At 36.5% G+C, this 22,780-nt stretch overlaps 2 protein-coding genes across 6 annotated transcripts; both read left to right on the forward strand.

Annotated features, from left to right (window-relative positions):
• Window positions 1-35: 35 nt before the first annotated feature.
• LOC105046230 (short-chain dehydrogenase TIC 32, chloroplastic) lies at window positions 36-12,326 on the forward strand. 2 transcript variants are annotated; one of them, XM_073252524.1, is made up of 10 exons: window positions 36-2,149; window positions 5,803-6,176; window positions 6,290-6,382; window positions 6,891-7,122; window positions 7,210-7,289; window positions 9,820-9,973; window positions 10,087-10,165; window positions 10,275-10,362; window positions 11,252-11,298; window positions 11,439-12,326. In XM_073252524.1, exons 2-10 carry the CDS (start codon window positions 5,915-5,917, stop codon window positions 11,619-11,621), a joined length of 1,218 nt encoding a protein of 405 aa, XP_073108625.1. In that variant the 5' UTR covers window positions 36-2,149; window positions 5,803-5,914; the 3' UTR covers window positions 11,622-12,326. The 2 variants fall into 2 exon arrangements, with proteins under 2 accessions (XP_073108625.1, XP_019703993.1); XM_019848434.3 differs by lacking the exons at window positions 5,803-6,176; window positions 6,290-6,382 and having other exon boundaries at window positions 11,439-12,324.
• A 528-nt stretch (window positions 12,327-12,854) lies between these two features.
• On the forward strand, window positions 12,855-22,714 carry LOC105046236 (arginine-specific demethylase JMJ20). 4 transcript variants are annotated; one of them, XM_073252525.1, is made up of 11 exons: window positions 12,855-13,494; window positions 14,691-14,736; window positions 14,807-14,977; window positions 18,240-18,402; window positions 18,595-18,712; window positions 19,805-19,874; window positions 19,945-20,025; window positions 20,989-21,045; window positions 21,141-21,252; window positions 21,342-22,018; window positions 22,110-22,714. In XM_073252525.1, the coding sequence occupies exons 1-10, from the start codon at window positions 13,439-13,441 to the stop codon at window positions 21,833-21,835; spliced, it is 1,368 nt and encodes a 455-aa protein (XP_073108626.1). In that variant the 5' UTR covers window positions 12,855-13,438; the 3' UTR covers window positions 21,836-22,018; window positions 22,110-22,714. The 4 variants fall into 4 exon arrangements, with proteins under 4 accessions (XP_073108626.1, XP_073108627.1, XP_010923070.1 ...); XM_010924768.4 differs by lacking the exon at window positions 14,691-14,736 and having other exon boundaries at window positions 12,867-13,494; XM_010924761.4 differs by lacking the exon at window positions 14,691-14,736 and having other exon boundaries at window positions 12,867-13,494; window positions 22,113-22,714.
• The last annotated feature ends 66 nt before the right edge of the window (window positions 22,715-22,780 follow it).

The following is a 22,780-nucleotide window of genomic DNA, read 5'->3' on the forward strand; positions in this document are numbered from 1 at the left end:
CTAGACAATTTGTGGCTTTCTTTTCTCATAAGAAAAAAAAAATGCCCAGTTTTTTTTTTTTCTTTTTCCTGTTCACGTTCTAAAATCTAAGACTGCATGGTTATTTGATCTTTTGCCCATCTCTCTATTGTGCAACTCAGGCTAGCTCCCTGAGTTTTTAACATGATGGGGAGAAAGAAGGCATCCGCACCTCCTAAAAGATGGATAGTTATTTATCAAGTATTTGCGGTTCTTTTCTTTTTTCTCTTTTTGTGAGAGCACCGGTTATGATAGTTTTTGGTTTTAGAAATGGTATATGGATGCATCGCAGGAGGCTAGAAGCAATTGGATCCGAGGTATTGCGTTTTCTTAGGCTTTGTGCTTCCACTTCTCCTGGGACATGAACCATCTAACATTGAAAAAAGGCTGGACTGTAGAGGGTACTCATGCATTCTGGATTCTGGATTCTGTAACTTTTGGCGTTTTACATGGTAGATAACTGTAAATATACTTAATGAAATAAGGATTCATGGATGTGCTTTTTTTTTTCTTTGGTTAGACAAATCATGGATGTGCTTAATAATATGCAATATGATTTCAAATATTATGGTGCTTTATGAATTTCTGAATTGATGGACTCAATTTTTGTGTGGGCTGAAAAAATGATTTAATTTGGAGTAAGTGTTCATTCTGGATTATTTAGGTCATTTAAATCAAGCATTCCTACTTGCGGAAAAATAAGAAAAACAAAATTAAGTTTCCATAATTATATTAACAAATACATGTATAATAAATTTTCAAATACTAATTTTTTTGCTAAATCTCTTCTATCCTCCTCCGTTCCCAATCCCTCCGGCCCCCCTATTTCTTCCGTTGGGTCCGATCCCATCTCACCCTTTTCCCGCCGCCCTCCCCCACAATTACTACATCCTCGCCCGCATCCTCACCTGGTTCCGCCGCTTCTCCCACGTCCTCCAAATCCTCCAAACCCATCCCCCCTCGACGCAGCCTCTGCTGCCCGCCGTCTACGTCATGCTAGTCAACGTGGAGTTCTTGGAGCAGATGGAATCTGAAAGTTTCGATCCCGATACTGGATCGACCAGCACCGCAGGAGATGCACAGTGGATGACGCCTTCTATCTGTATAGAATCAGGTATTGGTCTCCTACACGGTCCTGATGGATGAGCCCTGCAGAGAGGCGAAAGTGGCGCAGGCACACCATCTGTTCGACAGAATGCTTCGAAGAGGTTTGAACCCACGTAGATATTCACAGAATGTTCTCGTCCATCGTTACTGTAAAGAAAGTCAAATGAGGGAGAGGAGGTCACTGCTGCAAGAAAGGATCTCGAGCGGGTTTGATGAGTTATAGATGAAGGGCATGTGAAGTGTGGGAGATTGCTTCCTTCTTTGAATTTGATTGCATGGCTCCGGAAGCTTGGGGTTGTTGTCTCATTTGACGTGTAAAGTTGCTTCTCAAGCGCGGCGCATGGAGAACAAGCCAAATGGAGCGAGGAATCTGCTGACGCATGTTCCATTTGCAACTGCGATGGTATCCCAGAGGGTTTAATATTTAAAGAATGAAATGGTCGACGGAGATATCAAGCCTCATCTAGACATGTATCGGATCCTTATAAGCTGCCTCTGTTGATTAGGTGAAACTTTGGATGGGAGAATACTTGATGATAATGATAGAGATGATTGAGCTTGGTCCCAGGTCAGATTCTGCTCTATGTCCCTCCTTGGTTTGCGGGGATGCAAGCAGATAGATCTCATTAGAGCAGAATCACCTGTGAAGTACTTGGCAGAAAGGTTTTCAGATCAATGACAGCAAAATTTACAATGCTCTAATCAGGGGATACTGCAGGATCGGATGGTTAGACTGGGTTTTCTGCAGAATAGCAAGTTGATCATGGACTGTCCAGAAAGAATAGTTGTGGATAAGTTGTACAGCTAGAATTTCGTCTTGAGCAATCACATACCCGAAGAAACAAAATTTCAGATGCCTGTAGAAGAGCCTGTATATCAGAATTATCTGCAAATATTCTTTTCTCATTGGCTGGGATGGATAGCTTGGAAGGCTCGGCATCTGAACTTTTGCTGACAAAAAAAAGGGAACTCTTTCTATCTATTGCAAAGCGGGATTTTTGTTCTTCACTAATCCATCTGACAGGTACTTGATTTTAAGAGTTTAGACTGTCATTGATTTATAATATTTTTGATGTTGAAACTCTGCTAAAATGCTTATGGTGCTCTTGGGCCTTACTTGCACTGTGTATTATTTGCCAGAATATTATCTTAGTTGTCTATCTAAATTTAACCTTTGTGAATTTTAAATTTTACATGAGAATATATCTTGAATTTGTTCCTTTGATGGAAGTGTTGCATCTGCAAGTAATAGATTGCTAAATGGCCAATTTGGAATTTCAACAAATAGGTTGAAACTTTGGGAGTAGATGCTTGGAGAAAACCCGCTTGTGAACGACAGAGTAGAAAGCAAGAAATATACCTCCTGTGATGTGGGGGAGGTTAAAAAACAGAGTCAAAGACAACTAAACATTATTAGCAAAATTCTTTGTACACCGCCTCCGGTGTAGAAAATCCAACGTGGAGCGCACCGCCTCATCCGATTGGTCCACAAAGTCAGCATTTTCCAACACGCATTTAATGTCTACAGTTTCGTCTTTTCATTTAAAATTTTGAATGATGAAAATACTCTTTCTCTTTGAAAAAAATTATGACGTTCTGTGGTCAAATTATGACTTCGTGCATAGAAAATCATAATTTGACCCCAGAATGTCATAAAATGAGAAGAATATTTTTGTTCAACTACTTTCCAATGTATATTTAATACGTACAGTTTCATTTTTTTATTTAAAATTTTGAATAACGAAAATATCCCTCCGCTTCTGAAAAAAATTATGATATTTTATGGTGAAATTATGAATTCCTACATGGGATGTCATAATTTTTTCACAGGTTATCATAATAAGAGTGGAGCATTTTCATCGTTAAAAAAATTTATAAATTTTTAATGACGAAAATATCTTTTCCACTTTATGATTTCTGAAAGAAAAATTATGACATTCTATACAAAAAATCATAATTTGATCATATGATGTTATAATATGATCATAGGATGTCATAATTTTTTCAAAAGAAGAAAAATATTTTAGTCATTCAAAATTTCAAATTAAAAAATGAAACTGCAGGCATTAAACACATGTATTGCAGACATTAAATGCATGTTGGAAAGTAGTGACTACGTCACCTAATTAGATGAGGCAGTGTATTTTTTTTCTACACCGGAGGCGGTGTACAAATAATTTCGCAACATTATTAATCCAGCCTAGGCTATCCTGCTTCTTGTTTGGGCCCCAGGTGGCCCAGCTTGTCAAGCCTGCGGTCTGCCTAGTTTTTTTTTTTTTTTTGTTACAAGTCTGCCTAGGTTAATATTGCTTGCCCAAGCGCTAGGTAATGTAACAGCTAAATAACATGGACCCAGTCATTATTTCAAGAATTTGGGGTTATTCTTGTTCTACTCCCATCCCATAGTGTGACAAAAATGGGGTAACATATCTTAAGTGCGGACACGAAATCAAGCCTCTAATTTGCTGAGTAGCACACCAAATTATGTTATGTTTATTAATTATATAGATTTTGATACGTGCCAAAGCATTTATGTACTTTTTTTTTTTTTTTTTTTTTATCGTGATATTTAGATGGACATGAGATCAGGCTTATGATCTGCGGAAAAGCACACTACATTCATAATTGGCTATAGCCAGGATATCCTCTACTTCTAGTTTACGTTTTCTTTTCTGTTATTACCCTTGAAGTAGCAATTAGAATGGCTTCTTCTTTCTGTTGGATTTAATTGATCTATTCAAGACGAGCAACAGTTGCTGCTAGGTCAAATCTCCATCCTATTTCATCCCGCATCTCACGGCTTTGTTTTTATCCTTTTTTCCTGTGTCTTTCCATGCAACACATAGCTATAGACTATATATGGGATAGTCCTCTCCTGATGTCTCTAAAACCTCCAAATCTTGGTGAAGGTATGATTCTATTCCAGATCATTTGGTATTGCCTATCAAAAACTTTACTAACTAAGCTGGTATCTGCATGACTCTTGGCTCTTGATTTTTTTTTTTTTTTACTTTTCTCTCTCTTTGTATCTTCTTTTTCGTTAGGAACAAATTAACAAGGATGGGAAGGGCTTATAGGTCTCAGGCTGCCCAGTTGCATCCAGTTTGTTTGTTTAATAAAACATAGAAGATCAAGAGTCTCATCACTCCTCTACAAGACAGATTGGTTGGAAGATCTCTATTTTTGGTAAGGTGAAGATGAAAGTAGGGCATTCTCTGTGACAAAACCGAGAGAGCTGCACAAGGCTCAGCTGCATGGGGAGTAAATTTTTGTTGTAACGGTGATACCACGTCACCGTTGTAACAAATCATTCAACGGTCGGAAATAGATGAAATATAGAGAGGTACTGTAGGGTATTATCCACAGAAATCAATAAAATATATAAGAATCTATAAAATATAAAGATTTTTATTGATTTGCTATAGATTTGATGGTATGACCGTTGCAATGAATTTTTTTTCCTGCACAGACATGTGAGGACAGTTTTGAGGCTGCATTATTCATTCGTGTGGGAAACTCTTCCTTTAGATGTACTTCCACTGGATAATGATGCAGAATTCAGAAAAAAAAAAACTCAAAATTTTGAAAAGAGTTCGGATAACAAAGCATTAAAAAAAAAAAAGAAAATTTGATCTTTAAAATATTTTAAAAAATTATTTATTTAAAAAATAAATTTGGGAGAGATAAAATGGACAAACAAGAGCAAAAGTATCATCACTTGCAAAGGTATATGGTATCATTAATTTATAAGAGAAAAAATTCTTAAGTTATTCATTTTCGTGAATAGATCATGAAATCTATATAAAAAAAAATTATGAATAATTGAATAGCTCAATTTGTTTTGGAGAATAATTCAAAAAATTATTCGGTCAAGAGAAAAGCTGATAATAAAAAGAGTTTTTAGCAACGAGATTACCATCGAACTTTCGGCCATTATTTTGTCGCCTTGGCACCACCCGTGAAAGGCCTTGTCTGAGGGTAGGACTGCGGTCCAGATAGAGGAGGGGAATGGGGTAGGACTGCGGTCCAGATAGAGGAGGGGAATGGGGGACTGCATGGGTATAGAGTAACGAGTAAGGTTAGAGGTCATCTTGGTAAAACCTGTATTTTTTCTCCTTATAAAATAATAATAATAATAATAATAACAACAACAACAAACGGATGGTAGCATGGAAAGCCAAGGCATGGCTCCTTGTTATTTCCCCCATAAATATTCGATCCCAGAGACGCCTTGAAATCATTTTTGGTTTCTTTCACCATTTAATTTAATATGTGTTTGCTTACCGGATATGTTTAACATAATCAATATATTATTCAGTAATTAGCCTATACATCAATAAGCATCAAGAAGATAAGGTGTCTTATCTTAATACCAAACTACTCAAAAAAAAACAAAATTATAATCAAAGCCCGCATCTTTCGGCATATCAATCAAGATGTTAGAATATATGTTGATGTTGAAGATAATATTTTGATATTCCTTGTGAGTTCAAGAATCAAACTTTGCATGCTCCTTGATACCTGCAAAAGACAAGGCACAGTCTTTGAAGCATTGGGATCTCATCTTACACGGTGACAGATTGACTTTTTGGCGGACGATCCACGATGCAATTACGCATGGCTGCTTTTTCGGATATCTTTCTTGACCCTCTACTCCCATATCTTATTATCTTGCAGTGCACGAGAACAACATTGGTGCTCGCTATCAGAGTTAGGTGGTAATGATACCCTCTGCCCTCCAATTGGAGAGCAACGGGACCCTTTGTGTTGGAAATTTGTGGCGTCCCAAATGACAGGTCCATGTCAATGCCTCCCTCCCTTTCCCACCCAACCCAACACAATCCATCATGATGCCTCCACTAGCCCATACCTCGTGAGAGGAACAAAAATAAGATGGCTTCCCAATTCTACATGCCCATGGGTTCATCTCCGCTATCTTGTGGACCACCTTTCCACGCTGTACAGTGATCATCTAGATTGTGGTTTGGCACCTGTTCGTCGAAATAGTTGTGTTCTGGTGGCTGTCTTTTGCTATATAAGAGGAGAAAGAGGTGAAGCTTTTCACCTGAACTTGTTGAAGTTGGTTTTTCTATTTCATCTTGGCATTTGCTGTCTTAGTTGCACTTCATGAAAGAGACGCTAAGGTACCTGATAGGTGTGGCAGGACCAAGTGGCTTCGGCTCCTGCTCTACTGGAGAGCAAGTGACTGAAGATATTTCTTGTTCAATTCCTCCCAATCTAACTGCAATAATCACTGGTCTCTCTCTCTCTCTCTCTCTAGTTAATGCATGGAGTTCAGTTCTTTACCTGAAGCTTCATCGATCTTATTTGTATTCACGTATGATCATTTTCTTAATTTTCTAGAGACAAGACATGGAAGAAATACTTTAAATTATAATTATTTGGTAAAATATTTCAAATCGACTGTGGTTTTGTATTTTATTCAACAAAATGATATTATTTATAAAGGTTCATGTTCTGCTGTATATTGTTTTCATGAATTCTCGTAATTAATGGCTAACCATAAATTGCAACATGGCATCATGAAGTAACATGACGCTGGATTTTTTTTTCCCCATGTTTTAGAACTCAGTTGTTCCATTTGAGAATGATCAGATCTAGATCGCATTGACTAGACTCTGGGTAATAGAGAAGAAAGAAAAAAAAAACAAAGATTTGAATTGGTGATTCAACTAACTAGTACTTATTTTTTCAATGGTTTTGCTCAAATAGTATACATGTTATTTGTTTTACGATGATGATAGGTGGAACATCGGGCATCGGAGCAGAGACGGCAAGAGTGTTGGCCAAAAGAGGGGTGAGGCTGGTGATGCCTGCAAGGAACCTAAAAAGAGCTGCTGAAGTTAGACAGGGAATCCGGCGAGAGAGCCCGGAGGCTGAGATCATCGTTATGGAGATGGATCTGAGCTCATTTGCTTCCATCCAGAGATTTTGCTCGGAATTTCTCTCTCTGAGACTACCACTCAACATTCTCATGTGTGTTCGAAACTAACGTTTATTTAATTTTCGGCATTTTTAATTTCCTCTTTTAAATCATCTATATATATATATTTAAATTTGCAGCAACAACGCTGGGAAGTTCTCTAAGAAGTTAGAGCTCACTGAAGACAAATTGGAGATGACTTTTGCTACAAATTACTTAGGTAATGTTTCATGTCGCTCTACATCACATGCATGCCAGCCTTTTGCTTTCAAGGCATCCATCTGACCTTTAGAAATGTCTGTCGTCTCTTGGCTGCCCCTGGAAGCGTGCATTTGGTTGTAGACTTCCAGTGTAGCCAAGTTTCACGTGTCACGTATCTTGACCATGGCATGCACATGGATTGCCGACATGTCATCAGCAACGGCATGATGTTGCTGCGCCCATGACACCAAACCCTCTAACTTGCTCTCTTGGTATGATGCTTATGTCGATGTGGAAAGCCGCTATTGGTTGATAAGGTGGGTCACGGTGGACATTAGACAGTGGACGGGGCCCAGGTACAGGAGCTCCGATTAACATGTTCGAGGATCACACGATCCATTTTCTATAATTGTATCAGGACCTAACAATCGGCCCACAAGAAGTAATCGGTGTTTGAGGAGATAAAGACAGGCGAGCCACGTCGACACTAAAACATGGAGCCCGAGCCAAGTTTCAGGTTCTTGTCCTGGTGGGACATGGACACCCCATGCAATGCAATTGGGATGTCTCCATGCACTGTGGCGTGCACATGTGCGTGTAGCTGTTGCAGCAGATGTGCTTCCAAACCATGCCCGGCCTGACTGCATGCAAAAGCGAACCGCACAAGGGACATAACATAATTGCGATAGAAAAAGTTGGTTCTAAAACCGTGGACCAAACTTTAGCTCTAGCTAAGGGTTCTCGGTGCAAGGGAGTAGGGTAGGTTTGAGGTCCAATGAGGGGTAGGTTGAACTTGATTTAGATCCAACCCGAATCAAATTAGGCACTTTGAACTGACAAAGGATGTGATATTTTATTTTCTAACTTTTTTTTGTTGTATTTGTATTAGACTTGTATGAATATTTCACTAAATCAACAAAAAAAATAAAAAAATTGGGGTCTAAAGTTTGGACTTGGATGCAATCATTCATTTGGGTAAGTTTGCTCAAGGAGGTGCCTATTCTGGGATTGGCCATGTTTCTAAGTCGAAGTTTAAAAGGCCAGGCCAATATTTTGGAAGTAATCTGGGTTATAACCGACCAAGTCTAAAGTTCCAGTTTCAATTTGATAGCCATACCTAACACGTGGGATCTAACTATGCGTGTAGTTAATTGGGTCAGTCCATGGGTGGGAGTGGGACCGACTGATGGCCCGATCTAAAAAAGATGGACCAGGCTCGGTTTTGAAGCCTAAAAGCTCGAACATGGCTTTAATATCTCATCCTGGGCGCGGCTTCGGCTTGAGCTTTTAGGTCTGGGTTTAAGTTGGGCATAGGCTTCTGGCAACCCAAGGTTGAAATTTTTCAGTTTCGAACATTTTATTCTTTTCCTTGTTCATCTAATATAGTCAATTTGGCTTCTTCTTTTTTTTTCCCCCAAAATAAAGGAAGCATGTTTCTCCTAATGAAAGTAAGAGAGGAAAACAGTTAAATTTATGAATCCTAAAGAAATGGGCTTTTTTTCTTAGCAAAAAAAAAAAAAAGAAAAGAAATGGACTTTTCTTGAAATTATCAACAAAAGATTCATTGCAGCAAATGAAAAAGGACGAAATTCAAATGTTCATTTGGCAATTAATAAATCTAATATTTCCGTTCTACTTTGAGCATTGGGTTCAAATTTTAATGTTCTACTCCAAGTTGTCAACTATTGCAATGAACTTCTTCCATTAAATTTTATAAATATGTATAAATGAAAACTAGAAGAAAATTGGTGCTGACTCTCAAATGTTAATTCCAAGCATTTTCATACATTTTCTGCATCAAAAGGTGCTTACTAGTCTTGCTACAAAAATCTCTATATCTTTACTAAATTTTTCCAATTAACTCGTTATGTAATAAGTTCAAGAGATGGTAATTGAAGGCCGCACACTGGTGCCATCTGAAAAAGGTCTAGTTAGGTCCTGTTCAGAGAATATTGTTACCAGAAAAACAGACTTGATGATGGTTTTATCATTAAATAAAAATTCTATATTTTTCATAAATATTATGGAAAGGAAACCTTAAATGAATTCAGATTTGACAACGGCGAAAGAATGAAAAAGATAATGAAAGAAGTCCACATTTTGAAGTTACATGCAACAATAATAATAAGATGATAGTCCTAGCTCTATATCAAGATTATACATGATAATTTAATTATGACAAATCATAATATAATATTAACAGAGTTTATCAAGGGAAGCATGTCAAACCATCACCATTAGGGCTCGAAAGAGCATGCTATGATATCACAAGAAATTTTAACTTTCAAAAGGCTTATGAGCTATCATTTTCAAAATTCTAATTTATCTCTATCTTATTAAAGAAAATGTTTTTTCGTTCTTTTGTAATAAAAGTGTAATCCAGTAGGCAAGAGGATGCATCTAAAAATTTACAGATATGAATAACTCCAACAAATACTTGTGTAGGTGTTGAATATTTGGTACTCAATTGAAATATCAGGAAATAATTGTTAAAGATCGAGGATGCAAAACTAGTGATTTAAGTACTTTTTTTTTTTATTGATTTGCAGGTCATTATTTGCTAACCAAAAATTTGCTAGAGAAAATGGTTGAGACAGCAACTAGAACAGGGATTGAGGGAAGGATTATCAATGTATCCTCGGTGGTTCACAGATGGGTGAAGAAAGAAGGATTCAGATTTTCAGACATGCTCAACCCTAAATAGTATGATACTTTTGTTCATCTTAGCATCATTTACTAACCTATATAAGAATTTCTCTAGAAAGAATATTGTCTAATAAATCACTATGCGTTATTTAATAAATTAAATGATACAGTTACAATGGTACGCATGCTTATGCAAGGTCAAAATTGGCTAATATAATGCATGCCAAGGAGATTGCAAGGCAATTAAAGGTATTTAGATAAAAATGTTGTTAATGTCATTTGCAAATACATTTAAAATAACACATATTTCTACTTTTTAAGTTTTATTACATGATACACATTGATTGATTTTTTGCAGGCAAGAAAAGCAAAAGTAACCATCAATGCTGTTCACCCAGGAATCGTAAAGACTGGAATAACCAAGGATTATAAGGGCTTGATTACAGGCATGGACTTATTAATCCTAGCTATTTATATTTTAATGATTGATATGGTATTAAAAACTATTAAAATTAGATAAAGATCGACTTATAGCGTGACAAAAATACTAAAATTTTATCTAGGTTGTGTAATTTGGACAAGGACATGTAGTGGCATTTTTTAAGCTAACGATGATGATTTTTCCTTGTATTTAGAAATAATGCCAATGTAGTATGAGAAAAGGGGAAAAGAAATTTGAAACACTTCAGACTGAAGTATCATCGAGCATAAAAGATCCAAAGAGATCAAGCATGAAAAGAGACAACTTTAGCAAATTAAAGGTTACAACTGAGAATAACTAAAGTGAAGGATGACTGCATTTGTGAATTAATGGCATATGAATTCGGTTTTGGTGAAGAATGGTCTATGAAAAAGGTAAAAAAAAAAAAAATGTATGTTATAAATTTCAAAACTAGTCGACTCTTTTTTTTATTATTATTCTTTTATTTATATTGATTTTTTATAATAATGGAAGAAATAACAATTTCCTACTTCTATAATTGCATTTATATATGTAAATACACGTAGCTTGTTGTTAGAATAATGTGGTAGCATAGCTAACAATTGAACGACAAGAGTTTCCATAGTGTTGAAAGAACTAGATTGAAGTTACCAAACCATGGATATGTGTTATATATATACGAAATATATACAAATGTACAAACGCATACACATCCGTGCACACATGCACATTTATGGACACATTTAAGGAAACAAAGTTGAAACTTGGTAGTTTACAAAGTAATCTAATTTTAATAGGAACTTTTAATTACTCTTGGACAACTAACGTAAGAACAGTTACTAAGATATATTAAAGAATAATTAACTTTGAATTTTGTGGTCACTGTGAAACAGATTCGCTGTTTTTCTTTGCGTCAAGGCTACTTAAATCGGCATCTCAGGTTAGTTGTTACTGTAAGGAAATATTAATTAGTCATATTGTTAGCATATCCTTTTGTTTTACTATTGATTTTGTGGCCACTGTGAATTATATGAAGATATCTAATTACGATTCTTTTTTTTTTTTTTTTTTCCTCCGTAGGGAGCGTCAACAACGTGCTATGTCGCATTGAGTCCACGTGTTGTTGGCATCTCCGGAAAATATTTTGTTGACTGTAATGAAAGTTCATGCTCAACTTTAGCAAATGATGAGGATGAAGCACAAATACTTCGGCAAAAAACAGATGCGTTGCTTCGCAAAAGATTGCATCAAGCATACAAATAAATCAAAAATAATTTTATAATTTTATCTATACATACATATACGAAGATTATTTGGATGTATGAAAATTCAAAAATTTGTACAAATATATGTCGTCCATGACATGGACAACAATGTAGAGATTAATGCAAATATTAAACATACATGCTTCACTTGCCTATTCTTAGGGCAAATAAAATCCATGGATGTGAATACTTGAATATATTGGTGGCACTTACCATTACGTTGAACTGATGAGATTGGATTTGACTGTATGGTCAAACAGGATCTTGTGTGTTTTAATAAAACTAAAAAACTCAGAGTGTTGCTTGAAAAAGATATACCAATATCTATATAGAGATATTAATGAGAAACTAATGGAAATAGTTGTTAGATTGAAACATGAATGCCATGGTTTTCAAATCCATGTATTTTGTGCTCCTTGGTATATGAGCTTTGATGATCAAAAACCTTGTTGAGGTTAGAGTTAGACATGGAGCTGAGGTTGGAGCAAAAGGGGAGGTTGTGGTCAACATTGAGGCTATTGTGTAAAGTATAAGAAAGTGAGCGGTGGAGTAGAGAATTGAGGCGAGTTTAATGGAGTTAGGAGAATTAAGAGGAGATGAAAGTAGACTAGTGGGTAGAGACAAAATATAAGATGGAAATTAATCATCAATTAAAAAAGATGAAGTTTATTTAATATAGAGTTTGGTGTGCACATTACAAACTTGATGGGAATGGTAGCCCTTGAAATTCTTTCATTGGTTATATGTCAAAAAGGAGGGTTCATTTGAAGATTCTTTTTTTAGATTAGAATTTAAAATATTTTTAAAAATTATTTATTTATCTATTAGGTAAAAATTAGTATACAAAAAAATGATTTCTCAAGAATAATTTTTTGAGATATATATTTTTTAATTTCAAAAAAATATTTTATCTAACATTTTTCATTCGAAATGAAAAAATTATCGTATAGAACTTTTACGTGATATAACGTACAAATTCACATGGTACACATAATGACAGCTCCAAAATATGCTATCGTATAAAAAATTATTGGTTAGAATCGGTTTATTATATGTATATCGTGAATCATCAAATAAAAAATTATTATATTATTCATTATTTAAAAAAAGTTTACTATTATCAAAATTTAGTGGAAAATTTTGAATAAAAAAAAATTATTTTAATCACTGGCCAACAATTTTTGCTACTCTGAATGAAAAAAAAAAAAATTTAGATGATATGGTAAGCCTTTACTAGATGGTTTGATATGCAAGCGGTAGAACAGTCCTGACCAATAATTTCTCTCTGATCAATATTCTCTCTTATGACACATGTCCGAAATGCGCCACGTGTCCGTGTGAACTGACGCTGATCTTCTGACATGTCAACAAACATCACTGATGGATTGGATTCGGTGAGCCGGGTCCGAGCTCACCAGGCGGTCCGGGCCAGTTTTGCCCCGAATTAGGATTTAGGGTTCCCCACGACCGCAGCCCGTGACAAATGCCGCAAAAATGCAGGTTAGGGCGAAAGCCGAACAAGCGTGCTGCGCTACGTACGGGTGGGCTACAAATTGGAGAAGAATGGAAAGAGCGGATTTTTAGAGGTCCCCGACGACGGAAGCCCCCTGCAAGAAAGAAGCTCAGAGTGAGAGGCGAAGGACTAAGAGCGCCGTGATATGGGCGGGCTCCAAATCGGAGAGAAAGTGGAGAGGGTGGACGGACGGAAGCTGAGGTACGAGGAGTTCGTGGAGAGGTACCTCAAAGGGAACCGCCCCGTCGTGCTGACGGGCCTAATGGACGCCTGGAGAGCCTGCTCCGATTGGGTATCCCCCGATGGCCGCCCCAATCTCTCCTTTTTCGCCCACCGTTTCGGTAAATCCCGCGTTCAGGTACTACATCATCATCATCTCAAACCCCAGCCCTCCCGTTGAGTTGCTTCCTTTTGTTTTCTTAGTTTATTTTTTCTCTCCTTCTATTCTCTTTAAAAAAAAAATCTTTATCCAGTGGTTTTGGACTAGTTATGGTTCTTGGGGGTTCTTGATATTTGATTCCAATCACCTTCAAGAAATTCAAGCAACGGGACCATCTAAGGTGTGACCGTCATGTATGATGTTGTTTCTTGGAATAGATGACGACAACTAGTACAAAAAAATGGAAATAAAGAATCTATGGATAGAAAGAAGCACTATAGGCTTGTTGGTGAAGGAAAACACAACTTAGGTGAGGGGACAAAAGATCCTCAATTTCATATACAATCGTTACCAGGTTCCTGCACTGATGTGCTCCCACACAAATAGTGCTGTTCGGGCCCTAGTGTGATGGGATTTGCCGCAAGTGTGCTGAATTGAAGAGAGCATCCTATGAATAAAGGCGAGCACGAAATCCATGTTAATATCTGCCAATTCAATAGACTTCAAATTTGCCAGCATTATGGATGAGGGTTAAAGAATGTGTTCTTGACAACGCATTTTAGGATAGACCACAGGAAATGGTGAGCACCAAGAACACTTGTAGGTTGTGCTGATGTTTGTGAAAAGATTGGAATAAGTCTTTGAGTCTCTGAAATTATAAGATGTATGGTTAGTGACAGGTGGGACATGTGGTCGGGTTGTGTTTACATTTTGATTGTAACATTGAAAATTTTAAACAATATCCAACCTTTTACAAACATAACTTTCCTACAGCCATATCTAAACTAAATGCAGCAGACTTTTGGCTACATTCTTTCACAATCCTATTTAGGTGTGATCTTGGATCCTTTTAAAGGACTGCCTACATTTGCAACAAAACATGTGGATACTAGGTTACTTAAACTCTGGTGCAACATTGTCAGTCAGACAACAGTTCCTGTTTGATGCAGCGTCTTAGCCCATTTTTATTTTTAAATGTGGATAACTTTTAACTAGCCTTAATAGAGGGTTTATTGATTTAATTTTGATTCACTTGTTGAGATAAATGCCACACTGGATCTCTCATTATTCTCGAAAGAAATATTCCCTTTGGTTCAGACTTTCTATTTTGTTTATTGACAATTTTTATTGTGTCACTTCTAATATTTTTGACTGATCAATATTTCATACTGCAGCATCATTTTGTACACACAAGATAAACAGTCTGCAGAAGAAAATCATGTACTGCTCTGAAGTGATTGTTATGCTCATTTCAAGCTCTTGTGCTATATAAATCATTTTGTTATTGCAGGTTGCCGACTGTTGTACAAGAGATTTTACAGATCAAAAGAGACTTGAGATGTCTGTTGCAGATTTCATAAGCCACTGGCTTGGACTTTCTGCAGAGAAGTGCGCTATTGACTTAAGTGGCAGCGAGAAAATGGGCTCCTTGCTATATCTTAAAGACTGGCATTTTGTCAAGGTGGGATGAACTATTATTGCATTGTTGCTTGCTTTTATTCTAACATTTCTTTGAATTCATGAACAAACAAAAGGCTTGAAAATTATACAAATGCATGATCTATTTCAAGACTTGTTTAATTTTGTGCTTTACTTGCATAAAGGCTAACCTATGATGATGCACATAAAAAGTTAGCTTAATAAACCTGATAGTGCCTCAGCCACAACCTTAGGCCAGAGTTCCTATTCCATCAGGTACGCAAGTGATGGACATGGAAAATCTATGATGATTTTTGGAGGAAGAAAATGAAAAATTGGATGGAGAGAGAGAGAGAGAGAGAGAGAGAGAGAGAGGTGCTGGTTCATTATTCAAGTGGATCAGCCATGGCATCAAGGTTCTATTTGAAATAGGAGTCCTTAACAAAGAACATGGAAATATCCAAGATATTATTAAAAGGATGATACGAGGACTTGCAGCCATCTAGGATATCTATACAGGGAAAGAGAGGATAAAATAAAAGATTTGGGAGGCTATAAGAGGCATAATGATGTGAGAGCATTGGAAATGCTAATTTATGTCATCATGTCGGTGGTGAGGCTCCTACATGTCAAGAGAAGTTACCAAGTGAAACCTCATAATGATTTTACATCGTTAACTGAGTTATTAATTGAAGGTATAATGGGTTATAGAATAAGAAGTCCGAGATATATTAGTTTATTAGTCATAAGAATCATCTAAAGCAGTATTCTATGAGTCAAAAGTTTCTCTTATTTCTTCTTTAAATGTGTTAAAAACCATAGCGAAGGCCAATGGGTTGTAATATGAGATGATTGTTGACACACATCTCTAGTTCTCGTTCTCTCTTCTTTCAAAAGATATGCAATACCCTCTTCTTTCTCTAATCTTATGTATCTGTTTTTTCCTCCTTTCCCTTCATCCTTATCTTTGTCCTCTGACTGCTTTCTGGTTCCTTTCTTGACTTTGTCTTTATGTACCTCCTTCCTCTTGATATGGGAATTTTGAATTTATTCCTTACCAATCATCTGTACAAGTTTTGTTTGGTGAATCCAAAGGTGTGAATGGCCAACTATTCTCAATATCACCGAACATGGTCTTAGAGCCTTGGCTTCCTTTTGTTCGCAAATTTCTGAACAACAATATTAGATTCCTAAACCATGCTTGACTATTTTGGGCAAATAACTGAGTTAACAGAATTCTTCCTCTGGATGATTTTTCTTGCAGTTTATTTGATAAAATTGGTTTATGTTGAATTGTCCATGTAATGTTTATTTAGGATATATGCATTTGGTGGCATGAAAGAAACCAATCAAAAACATATAATTCCTACATTTATCATTCATGAATCAAATATTTTAATACCTGTGGATTTTTCTCATTTCTCCCTTTTATGTGCATACATTTTTTTTCAATGCATCTTCCTCGCAACATGAGACATCAATTGGGAATCATAGTGCCAATTTCTAGGGAAAATTATTGGTTGATATGCTGCATTTGGTAGTCATTCTTGATTGCATTTTGCTGCTCCTAGTATATGGCATAATATTTCATGTGTATGTAGTTGATTGATTTTTTTTGCTTGACTTGTTGGTAAACAGTTTCATTTATGAATATGTCTAGGGTTTGCAAAGTGTTAAGTCTGGAGTCAACTTTTAGTTGCTGTTCATAGATCCAAAAATATAAGAAATTCAGACAGCTGCCTTGATGGTAAAATGCAACTTAATATGCACTCTAGAGACAGAAGAGGTGAGTTGCTCATCTTTAAGTTTTTGGTGTCTGTAATAGGACTATGGCCAGACAATCTGTGGGAGTTAGCATTACCAAAATCAAGAGATTGTGCAGTGCGTTCATCTGAGAAAAGAAACAAATTTTCGTTATGCAAATATAGATCACTAAAGTTCACTGTATTGCTGGAAAAAAATTGCTGCCGGATATGTTGAAAGGGCTGGTCAACAAACTTCACAGTAAACCATCTTAAATGAGTTATGCCACATGAGATTCCTTTGGTGGTGTCCCCAGAAGCATGAGAGTGACAGTTTTGTGAGTGATCTAGATGAATTAGTTCCTCCTAAGAGACATCGTGAGGGAAGGAAAGTTGATTGAGGCTGGGACAGAGGTATTGAATGAAGGTTGGGGATTTTGAAGTTTGGCAGCTTGACAAGTTCTGGTTCGGCGTGATTTGCAAAGGCTAATTTGTGTTATATATCTAAGTGGGAAAGTTTACATGTCAATAGAGGTAACGAAATGCAGTGTCTTAATTATTTTTAATAGTGATTAGTCTTGAAGGGAGTCGCTAGGTGTGATTGTACTGGCTTATCTAGTGGAAAGTCCAAAAGCTACAAATTTAGGTCAAAAGTCAGCCCATCAAAGATCACAATACTAGTTGGAGAATCATAATTTTCTTTTGTTTCTTTCACAAATATGTAAGCCATGGAGATGGACAACGAATGGTAATTTGAAATTATTAGTTGTTCGTTACTTTCTCTGTCTCCCTCTCTCTCAATATCTTACCTCCCTTCTCTTCTTTCTCTAATCTTGCTTCTCTTATTTTTACCTTTCTTATCCTACCCTTTACCGTTCTCCTCTTTTTCCACTCTCTCTGTCTTTGTACCTATATGTGCATGTGCATAGGTATTTGTGTGTGTATGCATCTGTGAGCATGTGTATATGTACACATGGGGCATGTATATCTCTCTCTGGGCATCTGCTATTTATGATATGCTTTATGGCCCATTTAATATATAAAATGAGGTAATAAGTTGCACATTAAATGATAAAAACTTCTCACTAATACTAACTTATTTAAGTCTTATATATTTTGAATGAGGAACAATTTGTTGCAGCTGTTTTACCTCAATCTGAACATCAAAGATGCCAGTGGATATTTGTCTTATTTTAATCTCTTAGGCTGCTTTTGGAAGCTGGATAAGAGGGAGTCAAAAGTACTTAACCTTGTTATTTCACCCTTTTCCAAGTTCCAACCAAATGCTCATTGAAACATCTGGTGAAATCGGTTTTCAGAAGTGCAGATGGTATTTCTGAAAAGTTGGTATACAGGTTTTTGCCTTCCAAACTGAATAACTCCACTTAAACCAGAAATGAATTACTCCACCATGTAGGATGGAGTAATTTATTCCAAAGTAAAGAGAAGTTGCAGTAAGTTAACTCATTTTCTCCAGGTTAATGTATTCCACTTCTAAATGCAGCCTAAGCCTTATGTCTCTTTTTAATTGTTGTCATCTCATCAATTTGTGTGAAATTTCAGGAGTACCCTGATTATGTTGCCTACACAACTCCACCCTTCTTCAATGATGATTGGCTCAATCTGTATCTGGACAGTCATTATATGCATCGAGATTCTGATATCCATCATGATAAAAATGAAATTAACTGTGCTGACTACCGCTTTGTTTACATGGGAGCAAAAGGTATACATGATGTTGCTATTTTTCTCTTTCTTTTTCATTATGTTTTTTTTTAAAAAAAAAAAAAATCATCTGAGGCAGTTTATGCATGATTTGATCGATGTACAAATCTCCTTGAGATATAAGCTTAGCTAGACCCTTGTGAGATCAATAGAATCTTTTATTTATAACTATGACACTACATTCTTTCTTTAGGTACTTGGACTCCTCTTCATGCTGATGTTTTCAGATCATACAGCTGGTCTGCAAATGTTTGTGGGAAAAAACAATGGCTCTTTCTACCACCTTCACAACGTCACCTTGTCTTTGATAGGTACTCTTGGATTCTCTAAATGACTATTCAGGATTATTGAATTTCATTTGAGATAAGCTTCATGTTTCAAAATTGGCTAATGATTTTGACAGTAAGAACTATGAGTAGTTGGAATATAACACTACCAAGTTATGTAAATTGGCCACTTCGGAGGGGCTTCATATTTTTTCCTGGTTAATGTGGGTAAAAATTGAAAGAACACTTCAGTGTAACTATACATTGGTTTTAAATTAAAAACTAAAATTAAGCCTTGTAACTTGATTCTCATTTGTTAAGAAGCTAGGCTTTGTTTAGTGTTTCAGAAGATTACTTGGAAGAAATATAATCTGTACTTTGTGCTGACCTTTAAATTGGTCAACAAATCATACTGGTCAATTGACTGAAGAATGTGTTTGAGTTGGATATAGTTGCTAGTCTAGTTAATATACGTAAGTTGATGTTATTTGAGAGTAGTGGTGCATTCCTGATGCCCAATTCACTGGCTATTGTTGTTTTTTCCTTCCTTCTGAGTGATAAGAAAGAACCAGGAGTTGAAATACTTGGGGGCTTGGAAGCCTCAAAATGTCTAATACTTAATATTGTTCTGCTGTTCATGGTTCTTTCAATAATGTATGCTTTGTGGATGAAGCTATGGTTCTTTCAAGAAGCTAGAGTTAACACTCGTGGTATAACTACATTGCTTTCAAGTTTCAATAACATGTGCTGCAGACTGAGTGGCTAGGATGATGCACTTGCAACATCTTTTTCTTTCAATTTTTTGAGTAATGTTGATGTGAGGAAGCACGTCATTCTTTAGCTTTTGAGGTTTGACTTGACCTTAGGCAACATTGCTAAACATGTCAGCGTTGTTTGTTAGGCTTTGAAGGTTTTCCATTTCTGTATCCAAGGTATATTTTGTAGTATGTGTTTTCAATGTGTACTACATTTATTGGCTTATTTTTTAGTTTCTATGAAATCTTTTGAACCCAAATCGCCTTGCAGTTCTCTCCAATTGATCTATTAAGAAGTTCCACAGCATTTGCTAGCTAATCATGCAAGTACATTATCCACTAAGATGGGCATTAGGTGACAGTGTTTTCATAATTCATGCAGGCACTTGAAACACTCGGTGTATAATGTTTATGATGATGTTTCTGAAACACAGTTTCCTGGTTTTAAGAAGGTAACATACCCTTATCTTTTGCTTTCCTAATTTCTATTTACCAAAACATTAATTGTGAATTCATATGCAGACTATTTGGTGGGAGTGTATTCAAGAACAAAATGAGATTATTTTTGTGCCTAGTGGATGGTATCATCAAGTTCATAATTTGGTGAGTTTAACATAGATTTATTGTATCTCTTGCTTGAATGAGGTTTCTGTATAACATGATATTCTAAATCTTTGGTATCTGGATAACATGATATTCTAAATCTTACATTTTAAAGGTGTTTATTTTTTTCTCATTTCTTACATCCATTCCTCTGTGGTGAGAAAACCTTTGGTCCATAGTTCTTTCAGAAAAAAAGCATAACCATATCTATAATCACAGTTGGAGCACAGCCATCAAGCATTTTCTCATGGCAAATTATTCCTATAAATGGATGCTTTTCTTAGAAGGCATACTGAAATGAATTACCTGTTGCTAATGAATGATGACCATAATGTAATTTTTGCGATGCCGAAGCCAATGGAGATAATAGTTAATTTTATCTGCATTCTGTAATTATCAATTGGATGAAGTGGAGAGATGCTTTTGGGGTACTTTGTGGCCAACACATATTTTGGTAGCTTGAGGAAAAAGAAATTATAAAACAGGATTAAGGTTTTCAATGTTGTATAACTCAAAATTTTGGTCGATGAAGATGGTCCAGGAAAATAAGTAGACAGTAGCAAAAATAAGAGTCTTGAGACGATGTGGTGAAAAACTATGACGGATAAGGTGAAAATGAGTACAATAGAGTAGCTGTTGGAGGTGCACAAAATTAAGGATGAAGTTGTTGGAGAAGCGATTTAAATAGTATGGGCATGTGAAATGGTTTGAGGGGGCTCTGTTATGGAGAGTTCAGAGTTAGTTTAATTTCTGTTGAGAATGAAAGAAAAGGACAGAAAGAGATATAGTAATGTGGGTAAATGTTTTAACATTTTTTATGCCCGTCTTCTGTCATAGCAATACAGAAGTTTCCAGATACGTTTCATTTTCAAATTTCGTATTTGAATCTTTTTTAGTAATTTTTCTTATTCCCATTCTCCCTGGCTTCCTAACAGCAGAATTTAATTTGATCTTGTATCACAGGAAGACACTATATCTATAAACCATAATTGGTTCAATGCTTATAACCTTTCTTGGGTGGTGAGTAGGACAAACATTTATTCATCTATATCAGAAAAATTACTTGAAAGATTTGGATCATGTCTTCTGCCTCACCAATTCTATTTCATATTTAGTGGAATTTGCTTGTTGAAGACTACAATGTGGCCAAGGAGTATATTGAAGACATCCGAGATATCTGTGATGATTTTGAAAGTATCTGCCAGCGTAATCTTGCAGCCAACACAGGTACAGCATAAAAATGTAGATTACATATGAGAAGTAAGGGATGTTGAAACTTATTAATTATTTGCCTGATCTGCACTTTCTTGTGTTAGGCATGAATTTCTATGATTTTTTTATCTTAATTACACGATTTGCGCTGGCCAACATGATCCAACTGTACCATCTTAGAAATGAGGAAGATGCTGTCTCCAACTCATCAAACAAAGCTCATCATTTTATAAGCAACCTTGTGTCTATAAGTGCAGTAGCGTCCGCTATGAAATCATTTGAGGCCTTTGCTGGTGAAAATTTAAATAGCTGCTCTGTAAAAAATCGTAGTGCCTTCTCTGATGTCAAGCAAAATTTGGAGGAGAAAGACTTCCATGAGCTCTGCATGGCATTGGTAACGGCATATGAGACTATAGATGGCCGATGGGAGCAAAATTTTGAAATAGGAAAGGCACCACTATGTCCGAAGGACAGCTTGTTGCTGAATTGCTCGGGAGCAGATTGTGGGGTCCAAAATTTTGTTACAGCTTCCAGTTCTCAGATATGTGGTCCTGAAGATTTGATTAGATTGATTGAACTTCTGGTAACTTTGACTTGATGTCTGAATTATGTGATGGTGTGAGCAATGAAGTAAGCTAGAAGTTTAAACTTGCTTGCGGCATGCTTCTTTACTGGGGGAGTTAGCTTGCATCTCATCCCTGGAGTCAAAGGTCATTTTTACTAAGATGAGTTCTTTTAACATGATGTTTTGATTTGTACAACACCCAACTTCAAGACCAAGGTTTGTATCTTTGCTGATCATAACTAGTTCTGTGTTATGCCTGTTGGAGAGCTGTGCAATTTATTGAAGTTGTTTCTTGGTTCTCTTTCAGCAGTTAGCGGGGTTTGTAAAGGTTTGGCATCTTTATCTCAGTGCCAATGTTTCTGCAAGGGATTCTGCAGCAGCAGCCTGGAGAAAGCTGGAAGTTGGTTAAAATAGCACAAGGGCCTGGTACCCTACTGAACTTTTATCAGATGAGGAATTTTTTGTGCACCGCGGGCGGTGCAGAACCGCGCGCACTGTCTACGGTGATTGATTCACGCAGGGAGTCAGAGTGCGATGTGCGGAAAAAAAAAAAATTTTTTTTAGTTGGCCCCGCACGGGAATCAATCACCGCGGGCGGTGCGTGCGGTTCTGCACCAGCCATGGTGCACAAAGAATTTCGCTTACCAGATAATGAACTCATTAAACGTGCATGCATTATTCTGTCAACAGGCCCATTGATGTCCTGGCTGTGTAACATACAATTTTCCTGCTTACCTTAAGAGGCTTAGTCTGCTCTCTTTTGCCAATCTTGGTCTCGTTTTTAAAATCTTCCCTGTACAGATCTGTTTACATTGGACGCGCTTACATTGCAGATTTCAGTTATCTGCTTTCTGAAACATGTTTCTCAGAGCTTTCAGCTTGATTATAACATATTTATCTGGGTTTGGTGTATTTGTCTTGAGAATAAATAATTCTGAAGAACTCATATAACTCGTTTATCACGGCCTGCCTTACCAT

Source organism: Elaeis guineensis, chromosome 2 (genome assembly GCF_000442705.2).
Source record: "Elaeis guineensis isolate ETL-2024a chromosome 2, EG11, whole genome shotgun sequence".
Taxonomy (NCBI): Eukaryota; Viridiplantae; Streptophyta; class Magnoliopsida; order Arecales; family Arecaceae; genus Elaeis; species Elaeis guineensis.